This window comes from Hakea prostrata, chromosome 5 (assembly GCF_041222555.1).
Source record: "Hakea prostrata isolate BN-2017 chromosome 5, UWA_Hpros_2, whole genome shotgun sequence".
NCBI lineage: Eukaryota > Viridiplantae > Streptophyta > Magnoliopsida > Proteales > Proteaceae > Hakea > Hakea prostrata.
Genome location: NC_142604.1, coordinates 46,761,690 through 46,779,435, shown reverse-complemented (window position 1 = coordinate 46,779,435; position 17,746 = coordinate 46,761,690). Strand labels below are relative to the sequence as shown.

Below are 17,746 nucleotides of genomic sequence, written 5' to 3'. Positions count from 1 at the left end.
TTTATAAGTCACATTAATCATTCATTTGATGTGACTTATAAATAATTTTCAACCATTTGATGTGATGTTAGAACATATGGCACATATCTATAACGAAATGGATAGTCCATTTCTAACAAAGAAATTGACCTAATAAATTTATGTGTACAATCCTCCAATAACGTTCTCTCAAACCACTAGCTAGTTCAAGGCCCAATAAGCAGGTGGGCTCCTCCAGCCCAAAGACTTGCAAAGTAAACGCAGATACATCATTAAAAGGCAAGGATTACAAGGGAGGATTGGGCTTCTTAATGAGGGACCATGTGGGCCGAGTACTAGTGGCTATTTATGAACATAATTTTATACTATCCATTTTCCTCTGGATGAAGAAGATATGTCTATTAATCACATTCAAATGTTCAGATTAAATTAAAACACTTTTATTTATATATATATATATATATATATATATATATATATATATATATATATATATATATATATATATATATATATATATATATATATATATATATATTCTAAATCTTACCTCAACCTTCGGATGTCACTGATAGATATGTGTTCTTCATCCAGAGGGATTTGTCAGAAATGAGCCTAATAAATTTTCATTTATGAACTGGCTTTTTTTTTTTTTTTTTTGAACTGAGGTTCATTCGGACCAGCTTGCGCGCACAACGATTTACTTCCTCGGGGGGGGGGATGCCGCTGAATGAGTGCGAACCCAAGACCTCCCCTAGGGAAGTTGGGTCACTTCCTCCGGGGGGGGATGCCGCTGAATGAGTGCGAACCCAAGACCTCCCCTAGGGAAGTTGGGTCTTTAACCACTTTAACATACCACCTTTGGCACCACTTTAACATACCACCTTTGGCAAAAAAATGATATTACGTCGCCTGAGAGATTCGAACTCTCGCGGGGAAACCCCATGTACTTAGCAGGCACACGCCTTAACCACTCGGCCAAAGCGACGCTGGCTATGTTTACCAATATGCTTATGTCATAATCGCCTTGGCCATTCGGCTTAGTCTTCTCTATGCGTTACATGAGGACTGTGCAAGTATCATTTTGAGGTAGGACCACAGCGTGGTTATCTCAATGTTCCAAAACCAGGTAGTGAACGTGGCATTGGAGTTCAGACCCCTTATACAGGATATTCTCTAGTTGAGTTCCTATTTTGTTTCTATTTCTTTTGCTTGTATTCTCAAGGGTATAAATGTCAGTTCTGACTCGTTTGCCAAGAGAGCCACATCAATCTCGTGTTCTATAACTTGGCATCTCTCCACTCCTTGGGTGTCTTCTATGTGTCTCTCAGCTTGTTAATGGGGTTTTCTTGAATGAATTTGCTTTACCAAAAAAGAAAAAAAAGGGTTGAAACCCTAATTTACAAATCTACCATTACAAGTAATTTCCCATAATCTGTTTCAATTATAAATATAGTCAAACTTTAATTATATTGACTTGTAAAATACAAAACATACCTAAACCCTAATATTTAAGGGTTGCAAATTCATGAGTCAAGATCTGATTGTGTCCCTTGTACTTTTCCACCATATATTTAGGAGAAAAATCTATTTTTAAGCATTTATGATTTATTTTATTTTATTTTTGATAAATTATGGTCTATTTTATTAACGCTTATAGGTGGATCTTTTTTCACTATAGATCTTTGTCATAAACATGCAGTTGTGGAGTATGAAGGGAGCACAATCCTCAATTCGAATTCCAAAATTTGTGTGATGTGACAACTCCTTCCAGAGCTAGTTTATTCATGGCCATTACATTTGGTGCCAATGCTTCTTGCCCTTTTAAATAAGGGTGTAAATGGTTAACCGAAATCTGCTTCTGAATTCGCATCCGCATCCGTTTAGGGGTATCCGAATCCGTTCGATTACTAATAGGATGCGGATATGGTATACCTATTTCTTACTAATTATTATCCGTCCGATTAGTTATTTATTTAAATTTATTTATTTATTTTTTATAAATTTTTTACCCATGATACATAACTAGTTTTCTAGATTTTATACTAAAAAAGTTGCCAAATTCTTAAATTTCAAACTTAGCCGACAGGATCCGTTCGAAAATCAATAGGATATTATCCGAATCCGATTGAATATAATAGAATGAAGATATGGTATTACGGCTATTGGATCCAAATCCGGTGCTTTTACACCCAAACTAGTGTTTTGCGACAACCATGCACTTCAATTTTTTGTACGGAACCAAATTATCCGAGATATTTACAGTAACACATTACCCGTAGATCAGCAACAGAAACTCTCGACTTGCAAATGATGTTCGACAATTTTTACAGTTTTGAAGAACTTTCTATCTCATTAAAAAAAGAAAACTTATTCCTTCTTCTGTTCCTCTCTTTACAATGACATCCATGACCTAACACAGACATCGCTCTCTAGTTTGCTCTTGAGGGTAACAGAAAGTAGAGCAGAAAAAAGCATGGAAGGTGAAAGTAGCGGAAGATCAGAAGCTCAACGATGTTTACAAATAGCAGATAAGCTTCTCAATGCTCGAGATCTAATTGGAAGCAAGACATTTGCAGTTAAAGCTCAAGAAGCCGATCCTTTCCTTGACGGAGTTGAACAGATCCTCTCCATCATTGACGTTCTTCTTGCAGCCGAGAAACGGATCAACAATCATTTGGACTGGTACGCGATTCTGCAAATAGGTTGTCAATCTAACGATTTGGAACTCATAAAGAAAAAGTACAAGAGATTGGCTTTTCTCTTACATCCAGATAAAAACAAGTCCTTCGCTGCTGATGATGCCTTCAAACTCATCGTCGATGCTTGGGCTGTTTTGTCTAATCCCTCCAAAAAAAACCTCTACGATAACGAGCTTAATCTCTCTAAACTCGTTTCAGACCACAATCTACAAGAACCAATAAGGCCTGGTACTCGAGGCAAGAAGAGAAAGGCTCAGAAAGAGCCAATTTTTAATTCGGCTAGCAACAGGGTTCCATCGTTGATGTCAACTTTCTGGACGACTTGTCCGTACTGCTATAATCTCTATGAATACCCTAGGATTTATGAGGAATGTTGTCTCAGGTGTGAGAAATGTAAGAGGGCTTTTCATGCTGTCATGGTTAGGTCTCCCCCGGTTGTGACCGAGAACGAGGAGTTTTACTATTGTTGGGGTTTCTTCCCTCTGGCCTTCTCACAGTCTCAATCTGGTGTTGGTAATCGTAAATTTCCTAGCTTTTCTAATTGGACATCTTCACCTTCGGTGTGTCCACCCCATCCTAAGCCTGGAGGGAATCGGGGCTCTGTAGACAAAAATGCTGGGTTTCCTAATTGGATGCCTTTCTCTTCCATGTTTTCACCTCAATCTCAAGCTAGAGGTATTCGAAATGCTACAGCAGAAAAGAATTTAGAGGTAGATCGTGATCAAAAAAAGGAAAAAGGGAATTTTCCTCATCAGGCTGGGAGGCCATTGTCAAATAAGAAACCTATGGTACCAGTAGATGTGAATGGAATGACAGAGGTGCCGATGGTTGCAACTGCGAAGCTGCAAACTAGGAAGAAGACAGTTGCAAAGAGAACCCTGAAACAGAAGGGGAGAGGCCCTCAGTATAAGAAAGGGTCGTTTGTACTTGATTTGAATGGGGAAGTGGGGACTGAGGTTGAGGATTCTGAACCTGGGGAAGTTGAGGATTCTGAACCTGGGGAAGGAACAGATGCAGGGAGTGGGGATGAAGGTGTTGCTTCAGGGATTGGCTTCTTTGAGGGACTTGATGATTTGCTGGGGAGTTTGCCAATATTTAATGTTGTAGATGATGGTGGAAAAGTTAACAGTGGTGATGCGTAGTTTGGGATGATTCCTGGCTGTTGTTTGTAAGCTTGTTGTAGTGGTTGATGTGACAATCTGCAACCAGATTTTCTGCTCCACTGGTTGTCTTAGAGCAGTTTGTTCCAATGTATCCATATGCTGTCTAAAACCGTTGGGTTGACTTGTCTTCATGTATACTCTTCCTTCCTGTGAAGATGACTCCTGTATTTTATGCTGAAACAACTGGAAAACCAGGTTCAGAGATGGGCTCAACTGGTCCAAATGAACTGGTGAAGTCTTGATCCATGTGTAGTTTCTATATTTTTCTTTGAGAAGTTATCATCTACCCAGTTCTTGCAATGGATTAGTGTTAGCTTAGTTCTTGAACATTTTACTCAGTTGATTTTCTTAAAGTGGGATTATTGAACTAATTGCAGCCATGGAAGAGGGCTTGGTTATTTACTTGCCTCATTATGCCTCAGCTTCATAAGTTGCTTTGCTGTTGCTTCTTTGGCATATGCTAATTAAAAGGAAGCTTTTTCAGTTTATATCTCTGAACTCCTTAGCCAATGGGTATTTTCTTTGTGTTTGTCTGTTGTGCCATGTGTTTATATTTCCATTGGACAAAGCACAACTGAATGGCAGACATCAGAGGAGTCTTAGATACAGTGGTGAAGAGAAGCCATATCAGCTGATCAAAGAGGTCCTAAAGATTGTGGTGAAGGGAAGCCATGTCAGCTGTTTTTAGTTACTTTTGGAGTATGGTGTAAATTAGAAGGCTGATCTTAGTGCCAATGGTTAGCATGTAGACTAACTTCTGATTATCAGGTTTGGATTCTACCTTGAATTACCTGAGCGTTGTCGTCGACTTGGATTCTCTTTCACCTCCTACTGTCCTTTTTTCTATTCATTTCATGTCACTTCATAATCTTGGATTGTCACGCTTTCTGCATTGATTCTTTCAAGATTAGTGGAGGTCCTGTTTTTTCCCTGTAGAAATTAGAGGAGGTCCAGTATTGTTCAATCTGTTAAGCACGACTGTGCGACTTCTAGAAACTGTGGTTGCCATGTTAGCTGGCTAGTCAGTTGAGCAGCAAGCACTGCTGGGATGGCTGAGGCATGACACATGACTTTGAGAGCTGGACAGTAGATTCTGGTAATCTGAACAGCCTTCAGATTTTTTTGGTATGCAGCTCTCTTCAGAGTTGAAGGACGAGAAAGTAGTTGCATGGAAATTATGGACGAAGGCAGCTTGTAAATTGTAATAGTTGACAGCCACAACAGCTTCAGTTACATGGCTGTCAGGAAGCAAAGTGTCTTGACTTTTAGAGATTGTGACAGTGTCGGGCAGTGCTTGTTGACAGCAGGGTCATGGTTCCAGGTATGAGTAGCATATCATCTGATATTGATATGGGCTGATATTTTATCAGTTGTACAGCATGGATAATGGGTAATAAATTTCAAATATCTATTTTTTAAGGGATATTAAGGGCAAAACTGTCTGGTGATGACTAATTCACTATCATATCGGTTTTCGTATCAATGGTATACATTTTGATACTGCACTAAAACCATGAGCAGGGTTGAATGGGTTACCTTCATCTTGAGCCGGCACTTCATGAGATATTTGTGGCATGGAACATTCTTTCAAATAAAAGATGATTAGGCGGAATAGCTATTTAATGTTGTAGATGATGGTGGAAAAGTTAATAGTGGTGATGCGTAGTTTGGGATGATTCCTGGCTGTCGTTTGTAAGCTTGTTGTAGTGGTTGATGCGACTATCTGCAGCCAGATTTTCTGCTCCACTGGTTGTCTCTTAGAGCAGTTTGTTGCAATGTATCCATATGCTGTTTAAAACCATTGGGTTGACTTGTCTTCATGTATACTCTCCCTTCCTGTGAAGATGACTCCTGTTTTTTATGCCTAAACAGCTGGAAAACGAGGTTCAGAGATGTGTTCAACTGGTCTAAAGGAACTGGTGAAGTCTTGATCTATTTGTAGTTTCGATATTTTTCTTCGAGAAGTTATCATCTACCCAGTTCTTGCGATGGATTAGTATTAGCTTAGTTCTTGAACATTTTACTTAGTTAATTTTCTTTAACTTGTAGATTATTGAACTAATTGCAGCCATGGAGGAGGACTTGGTTAGTTTCTTTGCCTCTTTATGCCTCAGCTTCATAAGTTGCTTTGCTGTTGCTTCTTTGGCATATGCTTATTAGAAGGAAGCTTTTTCAGTTTATATGTCTGAACTCCCTAGCCAATGGGCATTTTCTTTGTGTTTGTCTATTGTGCTCTATGTTTATATTCCATTCGACAAAGCACAACTGAATGGAAGGCATCAAAAGAGTCTTAGATACAGTGGTGAAGAGAAGCCATATCAGCTGATCAAAGAGGTCCTAAAGATTGTGGTGAAGGGAAGCCATGTTAGCTGTTTTCAGTTACTTTGGAGAATGATGAAATTATAAAACAGAACTTAGTGCCAATGGTTAGCATATAGACTAACTTCTGATCATCAGTTTTGGATTCTACCTTGAATTACCAGAGCGTCGTCGTCAACTTGCATGTACACCCTACACAAAGACGGATATATTATATAAACAGTGATCCTACATGTTAGCTAGATGTTGGGTTAGCCGCACGGCATGAAATAGGAGAAGTTTTGGTGACATCATGGTAAAGTGTTAGGTTGATCAGATATATTAACTTGGAGTTGTGCATGCCTTCCCAACACCCCCCCGCGGGGCGGCTATGCTTTCCGCTTTAATTCAAGAAATCAAGAAGTTGTAGCTCTTTTTTGTTTTGAGTTCATCTGCTCATGTTTAAGGGACATTCAACTCTTTGATGATGTTCTTGCCAATAGGCCATTATCTGTGTCGTATAGGACAGTACAGCTCAATTCCACTGCCTCCCGTTTGGATCTAGCATACCAGAAGCCTTTGACCCCATCATGATCCACTCATGATTATATTGCCACTTCACCAAAAAGGATCCTGCACATGTCAAGGATCTTATTGTCATTGATAGTTTGATACATTCTATTGCACCTACCTTCTCCTCTGTCGCTTTATATTTTGAATTTCATTTTTCTCTTGCATTAGTCAGGATTGATTTTCCCCAAAAGCTTTCTATTCTCTTTCACCTCCTATTGTCCCTTTTTCTATTCATTCATGTCACTTCATAATCTTGGATTGTCATGCTTTCTGCATTGATTCTTTCAAGATTAGTGGAGGTCCTTTGTTTTCCGGTAGAATTTAGAGGTCCACTATTGTACAATCTGTTGTGCAGGAGTGAACAACTTTTAGAAACTGTGGTTGCCACGTTAGCCGCGGCTAGTCAGTTGAGCAGTGAGCACATACTGCTGGGTCAGCTAAGCATCAGTCTTCAGAGTTGAAGGACGAGAAAGTAGTTGCATGGAAATTATGGACAAAAGGCAGCTTGTACATTGTAATAGTTGACAGCCGCAACAGCTTCAGTTACATGGTCAGTCAGGAAGCAAAGTGACTTGACTTTAGAGATTGTCACAGTGTCGGGCAGTGCTTGTTGACAGCAGGGTCATGGTTCCAGGTATGAGTAACATATCATCTGATTTTGATTATGGGGCTGTTATTTTATCAGGTGTATAGCATGGATAATGGGTAATAAATTTTAAATATCTATTTTTTTTAACTGATATTAGGGGCAAAACTGTCTGGCGATGACTAATTCGCTATCATATCGGTTTTCGTATCAATGGTATACATTTTGATACTGCACTAAAACCATGAGCAGGGTTGAATGGGTTAGCTTCATCTTGAGCTGGCACTTCATGAGATATCAATGGCATGGAACATTCTTACAAATATAAGATGGTATAGGTGGTATTGCCATAGCCTTGGAAGGTTAGAAGATGCAGAGATAATAATCACTTGGGTGATGGGCAGATGGCCGCCTGTATGATGAATTGGCATGATTCGGAGAGTTCTTGCATGCATTGTTATGGGGAGGAGCTGCCGCTGCCAGGTCAACTGTAGTGGATATTGTTTTGGTTGGAAGAAGCTTGATGGTCAAGTGCAGATGATTTGAATAGAATTTTATGCGTGGAGTACCTTCAAATAGTCTTTATATTCTATTCAATGCCAGGTTCCCTTGTAAGCCTTTTTTAGCTTGGAATTTCAATTACATGTGTGTCGTATATGTTTGTGTTTTAGCTTTCGGAAGAACCCTTATTAAGCTTTTTGCATAGGTGCACTTGCCTTGTATTGTGTTTCATCGATTTTTTCCAACGTGGATGTACTTCTCTATTTGTTTTCGTGTTTCCTGTGCCTTTTTTTCACCTGATGATCACTTTTCGGTTGCCTTATTATTTTTTTTCGTGGGTTGCCAATGGATAAGAATGCCAATCCCCAACCTGATACCCTTAAAAAGGAGGTTTGCGTGGGTTAGTGGACTTGGCTTGCCGGGTCGTGGTTTGTTCTTCTTAATAAGAATTTTTTACATGAGCCCGTCCATTTTCATGGAAAACAAATCGCATCCTCTCTAAAATCAAAACCTTCCAAATATCTCCTCCACGTTAATCCCGTTACATAGGACTGTTAAATAATTTTAATATTGATCATATTACCCTTAAATATGGTAACGTTTGAACTTCATTTTCAAGAGCTTTTTACATGAGCCCTTTCCATTTTCATGGAAAACAAGGCGCACCCCCTCTAAAATAAAAAACCTATGCCCCTTCCATTGTTAACCCCGTTACTTAGGACTGTTAAATAATTTTAATATGACCATATTACCCTCAAATATGGTAATGTTTGAACTTTTTATTTTCAAAACCATACCACCTCACTCCTCACAAATACTGCCAATCAACGCTCACGATTACCACCGAAGGAACATTTGAGGAGAAGCAGTGCGTACATCATCTTGAGGAGAAGAAATGTTGCAGGAAAACAAGAAAATAAATGCAATAGAGCTTCCATGGAAACATTGTCAAAGCTCCTTGTCGCCTCAAAACCCAATCATTGACGCAATCAAGGTAGTAACTCTACCCCTATATTGTGATATTGCTGGTATATATTTTGCAACTCCTAACTCATCTGTTGACCAACTGTGCCAAGGATTAATTGAAATACAGTCTCTTTGTTTGTCTCAGGTGGAATTGAGGGCTTTCTTTGATGTACATGAACAAGAGGCACCCATTTGTTCTATTTTCAACCAATTAGGCACTGCTCGCCACTCAGACGCCTGGGGAGATATGGTATGGCTTCCAAACACAAATAAGTTCTCTGCCACCATTTGGATGCTTAAATTTGTGAATAATAAGGCTAGATTACAAACTTACAGTACAAGAAGCATGATAATTAGTTCATAAAGTGGAACACAATGATCCACACAAATAACTACATTTATATACATAATTTTAAACACGTATACAACAGAAGGTTATGAAGTAATGACAGAATTTTCAATTTACACGGTTGCAAGCATTGTATTAGGAAGCTCTCACTGCTGATTGCTGATATCCATGTGCTCTTACATGCATTTGTATGTCAATGAAATTTGAAATGTGTACCCATTTTAGCCACTCATAACTTTTCGTATCCAAATGAGCACGGTACCATAGTGAGCCAAGCCAGAGCCGGTAAGCAAGAGGCATTTCATCTTTGGATAAAGAGTGCAACTCCAACCAAGCCCAACCAAAAGGTTACAGCAATCCAAAAAGCTTGGTTCTTCTCCAACCCTACAGGTGGTCTCCATACCAAGAAGTCTGCTAGATAGTCCCTAGAAGAAGGAAGCTGATTGGTTGTTACCTCACTGCTCCTTTGATTCCTATCCTTGTATTTGTCACTCCATGTCCCTGCATAGCTGCAAAATCCGGCCAGCACACTCAAGTTAACTCAGTCATCACTTTGAGACAAGACCACAAAGAACTAATCCTATAGTAAAGCCAAATAAACCTCCATTTAGTCACCTTTCCAGTATTCTCACAAGTACAATTATCCAGTTCTGATCCAGTATTGAAGAGATTTGAACAGTCCCAACAGAGTGCACCACCTGAAAACCTAGATTTGAAGTTGGAGATACCATCTTTCATTGTTTTAGCTGTTTGTAGTAGGGGCTTTGGCATGACTATCTACTACTACGAATACCGAGTCTAGAAGCATAGCTTGAGGCTGAATGTTATTAATACTTATTGAAAATTTTAATCAGACAGAATGAACAGCTTAGCCTTTTCCCAACTAAATGGTTGGCTATGTGGATCCTGCACTCCCTTAAGATCTATTCAATGCATACTACTTGATACGATGCCTAAGATATGCATGACTTCCCTCACTTTCCTAAGATCATTAGGTTTGCGCCTTGCTGTTCTAGCTCCTTCAATCTAAATCAAATCACTCCTCCATAGTAGGCCTCCATTGAACAAGCTTGATAGCCATGCTACCCAAAAGGACTTTGTTTCATTGACTGAGGCTACACTGAAATCAGCTCTAATATGACCATACTCTATGTTATCCTCCTAGTTTTGCTATCCATTTCAACATCCCGATCTCCTTGACACTAAGTTTATATATAAGATGCTTCTACCTGCCCAACAATCTGCAACATACATTATAACTGGTCCCAAAATATCTGCACTGGACATCTCACTTAATCCATCCTATTTCATTTCTTTGGGAAACACTATTGCCTATATCACATTCTTTGTTATGACAGAATGTAAACCAACAACAAGAGCATAAATTATCACCATAAAGAAACACGATTAGAAAGAAGATCCTCATGTTATAAGAAATATATTCAACTTGGTTCATCATGATGTTTGCTGAATCTGAAGTGGGTGGGAAAAAAGGGGGTGGAAAAAGGTTTGAAAAAGTTTATGAAATCTTGAAGTGTGGCTTGTTTGGTTCAATGGAGTGGGAAAGTGGGCAGACTAGATTCCTTAAATTGAGGAAGCTTGTCTGCCGATGTGGTAAGCTACTTTTCCCATCAAAGTCTCACTAAATAGGTGGGACTTTGTGGAAAAATGAGGGAAATAACAAAAGTGGGATCCACATTTGAATTTTTTTTATAAAATCCTTTCATTTCCTATTCCATTCCCCAATCCCACTACATATGGGTCCCACATGTTTATTTTTTGCACCCCTTTTTCCCACCCCACTTCTGCAAACAAACAATGCCCAAGTAAACTGGATCAATCACCACTAGAGACTGAGATGATCATGAGAGACCATAATGATAACCTCTTTAACATATGTCCGTCCACCATAACGGTAACGATCATAGGAGATTCAAAGTGAAAGATCCAATGGACAACCAGAGAGAGTAAAGTGAGTCAAATAACTATTTCTGATCTGCAACGAGTAAAGAGGGAAAAAATGAAAATATGGAGACTTCAATGCTCTCAACCCAAAAATAATAAAAAATAAAAAAGCTAAACGAATAGTCTTTGAAGGTATGGGTTGTCACTAGAACCCGGACCCTAAGCCAATCTCCAACAGATATGTATTGGGAAAGCTGGTCGGCAATGGAGTCTTGGTAGGTACTTCCTAGCTGATGACCAATTCATTATGAGGCAAAACAGAAGTTAGAAGAAAGCTCATACTAGTGTGGTAAGGCTTAGATGCCTGATCACGTATGTATATCTCTAGCAACTGATATATGGCAACCAAGCAAAATCAGAATCTGTGGGGAGAGGATAAGATGCAACATGAAAACTAGCAGGAACATGACATAACTGAATTAGGAAGATAACCAACTGCCACAATCAGAAGCAACCCATTCACGCTAATGGGGATTTCATAGGGTAATATCATACACAAAAATCAGCAGGAATAGTCAGAAAAGAACAGCTAATTGACAGATCTCAGCACAAACCATAGACATTATCCAAATAATCAATAGAAGAGCAAAGCAGAGAGTGGAGAACAAAAAGATCAACCCTAATATTAATATAACAAAATCTGCTTTTTGCATAAACAAATTAGATGACATTAGAAGGATTAAAATGAATATGAATAGGCACAACAAGACGCAGATAATGTCCCGATTGAATGGATGGCTAAACAGGTCAGGTATTGCTTTCTAGCAGAGCCCAAAAAGCTGGGACCTAAAAGTGTTGAGATCCGATAAATCCAACTCCTATGTCTAATTCATATAAGTTAATGAATTTTCCTTATATAACCACTGCCATTAGGTTCTGAATTCAGCATTAACAGTTATGACAATCATCAAAATATCAACAAATCAATCCGTACATAATAAAGATACAATAAAATTGTATTATCCAAAGCAACCACCTAGAGAAAGGCTTAAATGATTCCATGTACCAGAATGCACCATTAAACAAATAGAGAAGAAATGTCAAATTATGGCTTCTGAATTGTCAATAAACTATTGACAGAGCTGCCTTTGATTTCCACGTAGACCCCTTGTATAGATCTGGATACTTTGTCCCCTAAGAGACAAATACCCTTCAATAATGGAGTTCAGTGACACATTCCAATAGGCAAAAACAATAATCTTACAATCCCATGCAAAACCCACCATTTTCTAGAGTTAAACAGCAAACCACAGAAGTATTGAATGAAAAACTCAACTCGATACTGCTTACAGTTTCTTGGACCAATAAGGTCCAACACTTTTGACTCAGTAATTGAAGAGAACTCTATGAAAGCATACTGAAACTAAAATAAAGAATCTGGCTAATAACTTCTTTTTTTTTTTTTTTTTTTTTTTTTGCTAAACAATCTGACTAATAACTAAAGAACTGGAGTACCGCTGTACAGTGCCTGAATAGCAACTACTACTTGTGACCTGTCTTCTTTTCCTCATTTAATCCATGTGATCCCCAGTCTGGTCTGTGAGTTCATCTATATTGCCTTCTAATAAAAACTGAAACTAAGATTTTGATCATAATTTCATTCTTACTGTATGTTCAGAGTGCCAGAGAAGGATTTAAAAAACCCAAACCAATCCCCAGAGAACCCAAAGGTGTGTCTGGATCAGGGAAAAATGCTAACAATGGCTTTTGATAAAAATGTCAATAAGCAAATCAAATGCGGATCGTGGAGGCATCTTTGCCTACATCTACCTTCTGAAGAGAGGAGCAAAGAAAGTATCTATGATGTTGCATTCAAAGTTGAAATAAATTCCAAAGGACATACACAAGCACGCATGGATAATATTATCACACGCTGCTGAGTTGGTAGAATTACATTTAAATTTTCAAGAAGTATCATTTATTGCACCCCATATCAAGGATGAAGCATCCAATAATACATCCGATAATAGCAGCACACAAACATGGCTATGATCACATGCCTGCATGCCAGTAAAATGACACTAAACTTTCCAAGAAATATCCTCCATTGCACAACATAGTAGGAATGATGCATCCAACAACAGCGACCGACTAGTAAATATTTCAGACGAGACTAGCAACCGACTCATGAAACTAAAAGGTCGTCAAACAGAGGTTCAAAAAATTAAAACCATACAAATGATAGCTGGTGCATGCACACAATTACATTCTCTGACATGTAACCATGCATCCACACATGACTTAGAATGACTCAAGGATGTTGTCAATGGTTTATTAGTGGGTTAACAAAGATAGCCAAGCCTCAATAAACGCATGCATGGACATGTATATGCACGAGAACAAAACTGACCAAAAGAAAAAGCAAATAATTACACTGAAAACAGCCAAGGATTAAACCTACAAAGAACAAAATGGTAACTATACCAACCTATGGCTAACCAAAAACAGTTAAATAGGCCAAAGGATTAGATAGAGGAACAAGAGAGGTAGAGAAAATATGTATATACAAAATGGTAACCTCTTACATATTAGGGATGCAAGTTTGGCCCTAGTGGCCTTGACCCGCCTTGTCCCACCTTGAGCCGGAATAGGGCTTGGGCTCAACATTTTGGCCTTGAGGGTCGGTTAGGGCCAAAGGGAAAATTTGGGATTAGTGCTTGTCCCTTCCAGCCGTCCCTATCCATCCCTGATTTTGGCCGTAATCATGACCCAAATTTTGGCCTTGATCACAACCTTGATTTTGGCCCTGATTTTTGTGGTCAAAGCAACAATATGGATTTAAAATTGTTTTATGAAAAAGAAAATAAAACAATATGGAGTTTGAGTTGTCTTCTATTTTTATGCATTTTATTCTCATTTTTCTGAGATATTTTTTACTTTTGGTACGACATTTAATAGCATTTTAGAAATTCTAGCTTCTTTATTTTTTTATATATCAGATAATACAAATTTAACAGCAAGTTGGATTATTATTATTATTATTATTATTATTATTATTATTATTATTATTATTATTATTATTATTATTATTATTATTATTATTATTATTATTATTTGGTATTGTTCATATAATTGAGATATTACTGATAGCAAATTTATCAAGGATATAAAAAAGCATGGAAGTTATGCTGCTTCTTCTTTTTTTTTTTTTTTTTTTTTGCCAACCCCGATTTATAAACCGATGGTTCGACCAGCGTCACACACTTTTGACTGGTGGGTGAGTCTCCCAGCGGGGATTTATTTTTTTTCTTTAAATCAAATGACTTAGATTTAACAAAAGGTAAGATTATGGAAGTTCTATTTTTCTATTGTACACCTAATAAATATTATCATATCAAATTTAATAATAATATTTTGGATGTTTGTTTTCTTCTTTAATTTTTATTTACAAATTAATAAGAGTTTGGATTTTGGAAGTGCCATTGTTCGATTTGTGGCATCTCATTTTTGACTTAGCTAAGATAATTCTTATATTAGAGTTGCTAGTTTAGGACCAAGGACAGGGTCAATCTGCTTCGTCCTGGCCCGATCAGAGACAATCAGGGTGGAACAGGGAGGCACGTTAGGGCTTAGGGTCAAGGACAAGAATTTTAGGGTTTGAATCAGGGTCAGGGGAGGAATGGGCTTACCTATAAGCATTTAGGGTTGGGATTGGGTTTGAAAAAGCCCGGCTCACTCAGGCCTTGTTGCAACCGTAACAAATATATTAGCCTAAAGAGCCTTGCTGTCCATTCCCATCAGCTAAAACAATTTGTATATATCCCCCTACTTTGCAGATATGGGCAGTGAGCAAAAGCAAAGCTGACTGTCGTCAATGGGAGAAATTCCCTCTCTCGGGCACTAGCACTAAAGTCCTACTCTGATTTGTTTCTGTTTTTCTTTCCTTCTTAGACTTGAATTTCCCTCTCCTTCTCAGAGTTGTTTTTCCTACAGATTATAAACTAAAAATACCACGTTAGGGGCATGAATAAAGCATAACTTTCTGATTTTTTAGCTAACAACACTGACAATATTTTCATAGTTTCTCCAACACCAGAAGAACAGCGGAATGGTAGTTCCCATAACCGACAACTTCAGACCTTCAAAGATTTGAACAAACAGATAATGCTTGCTTGGTAGATAAGCCTAAAACCAAAGTCTTAAACTCTCCTAAATTTTCTACCATAATTTCCTTTCCAAAAAGTTCAATTTGGAAAGGAAACTTGTTAACGATGTTTTCCTGCAAATGTAAGACACCAATCACAATCAGATCAAGGATCTTCTCATGGAAAAGCCCCAACATATTAAGATATAGGAAAGGAGTCTAGCCACATCTCCTTTTTATTAAAGAATGCTGCAAAAGAAAATGGTCAATTAACTGATGATTGGATGCATCTTAGTGTTTTAGCAGGGAAGCCATACCAACAGAAAACCTGCTCTGTAAAAAATATGGGTACATCCAACAGCATGAAATAGGAAATAGGAAATAGGATAAAATTTTCCAAAGCCGGAGAAGGAACATCTAAAAGAGAATTTCCTATGAATCCAATTTTGATCTCTGCAGTCCAACACCATTTGGAACTGCTCAGATTCATCAAGCCAAGAACTTAACAATGGACAGGATGTCATGATGCTTCAAATTTCGTCTTCTTTCTTGAAAATTTCCAGTAAACCTTGGTGACTGAATCACATTGTACCTCTCCCATCCATATAATGAGCCAATACAGATTCCTATCTAATAAAGCACTAAAACTTCCTGAAACGCATCCCCCAAAATTATCCTGGTTTCAGAAGCCAGATTTTCTTAATATGCAAAGCTGAAATTTCTTCCAGCCTTTTAGAAATAACTTAACATAGTACCTAGAATTGCTGCAGATTTTATGAATTAGAAATACCCAAATCCCAAAGTGCCGCTCATGGTTGATCCATGAAATCTCAAAATACTTAAGAAGTATCTATTCATGTTTCTTCCTTATCTCCTTTCCTTACATAAGTTTTCTTTAGTACATCTATAGGTGGTCAAGGAGCTGTGTGAGCAACAATGATCAAATAGCCATGTATTACTCACCCAAACAACTGAACAAATGAACTGTACCAAATAAATCTCAACTAACCTGTCATAACTAGAACCAATCAATGGTATGGTGACCATCTCTTCCGCAGATATCTTGAGCTTGGGTGCCTGCAAGATGTAGCGGAGCTCAGCAGCTTGGCGTCGGATACTCACACAAGGATGTTGCTTCTCCAGCTGTATATAGAGAGCAATACAATCTGCGTGGCGGTTTCTGGCCTCGTAAGCCATAGCGAGCCATATTTGTATCTGATATAACAATTGAACACTGATTATTAAATGGAATTTCAAAAAGAAAAATTCCAACATGTCCTGATTTGTTCTACACCAGAACTGACCTCTCCACCAAACAGAGTAGGCCTAGGAATGATTGTGAGGGCACCCTCTAAGAACTCAATAGCCCGACCATACATGCCCCTCCCGTAAGCCTTTTGACCCAACTCAAACATTAAATTGGCAGTCGCTCTCCTCTCCGCCTGCTCCTTCGCCACCTATTGTCATTCAAAATCCAATTAGGGCTTTAGCAATTATTCCAGAACATATTGACGGTAACTGAAATTATCAAAAGAGAGGGTAATTTAAAACTAAGGACTAATTCAATTAACTCAACTGGCTAAGAAAAAGGATTCATAAGGAAACCAAGCCCGTCTTAGGATAATTCTAGCTAGAAATAAGCAGAAGAATGAAGTACGAAAAACATGATATAGAAAAGTATGACGTAAGCACAAGCTTAACTGTTAAAACTAACCTTCTCGAGAGCTCTTTTCACTCTCATCCTCTTCTCTTCTTCCGTCTCTTCTTTGCCTTCATCATCACCATCGCCGCCGGGCATTCGACTCTGCAGCTCTTCCGCTTTCTTCTCAAGTTCTTTCATCTCTTCCAACTCCTTCACTCTCTTCAGCATCCTTTTCTCCCAATCGAACTCGTTATCCTCATCTCCATTCCCATTGCTACTGGCGTCATCGTCACTCGAATATGCATCAAAATCAAAAGTATTAGCTTTAGAATTAGCTCTGTGTCGATCTCCAATCCAAAAGTTTTTGGCTTCTCCATCAGAATCGAAGATCTTCGCAGCTGCAATAGAAGTAGAGACGCTAGCACCATTGATGTTGTGCAAAAGCGAGTTCGATTCCTTCTCCCTCTTACGCAAGTTCATAACCATATCCAAGATCACCGGCCAAGCTTTCCGATCCGAAATTCCAGTCCACGGTGAACTAGTGGATACCAAAACCGCCAAGTTGCCTAACACTACAGCCATTTCTGCTCTGCTTCGACTTCCAAATCTGTTCCCTCTAGAGCAGAAAAGAGAAAAAAGAAGCAGAAGTAGAGGAGTTCCTACGACGCTGGCGTACACGTCTTTCTGTATGTGTGATCATCGTCTCCCGCCGAAAGGAATGGTTAGCGGGATATTTCTCATCATGGAGGTCAAAAGACCAAAATGCCCTTGCGTTTTTGTTGAAGTCTGGAATTTCCGCACTCGTTTCGCCAATCCGAACAACCTTGACACATAAACACATTGTGTTGAAGAAGAAGGCATTCAAAGTTTTGGGGAAACGATATTTGACACGCAACTATGAAATCAACTGTTTGTCGTTTATCGGCAGTGATATCCGT

General features: G+C 38.5%; 2 protein-coding genes and 1 non-coding gene across 3 annotated transcripts; 1 reads left to right on the top strand and 2 right to left on the bottom strand.

The window, feature by feature from the left end:
• Positions 1 to 885: 885 nt before the first annotated feature.
• TRNAS-GCU (transfer RNA serine (anticodon GCU)) lies at positions 886 to 967 on the bottom strand. The gene has a single exon. It is a non-coding gene; the product is annotated as a tRNA-Ser (tRNA).
• Positions 968 to 2,256: 1,289 nt separating this feature from the next.
• On the top strand, positions 2,257 to 8,627 carry LOC149016174 (uncharacterized). The gene is made up of 2 exons (XM_089157292.1): positions 2,257 to 7,349; positions 7,462 to 8,627. The coding sequence occupies exon 1, from the start codon at positions 2,456 to 2,458 to the stop codon at positions 3,821 to 3,823; it is 1,368 nt and encodes a 455-aa protein (XP_089013418.1). The 5' UTR covers positions 2,257 to 2,455; the 3' UTR covers positions 3,824 to 7,349; positions 7,462 to 8,627.
• Positions 8,628 to 8,850: 223 nt separating this feature from the next.
• On the bottom strand, positions 8,851 to 17,495 carry LOC149016173 (Tetratricopeptide repeat (TPR)-like superfamily protein). Its single transcript, XM_089157293.1, has 4 exons — positions 16,881 to 17,495; positions 16,471 to 16,623; positions 16,176 to 16,381; positions 8,851 to 9,626 (listed from the first exon to the last, which is right to left on the bottom strand). The coding sequence occupies exons 1-4, from the start codon at positions 17,388 to 17,390 to the stop codon at positions 9,419 to 9,421; spliced, it is 1,077 nt and encodes a 358-aa protein (XP_089013419.1). The 5' UTR covers positions 17,391 to 17,495; the 3' UTR covers positions 8,851 to 9,418.
• Positions 17,496 to 17,746: the final 251 nt, after the last annotated feature.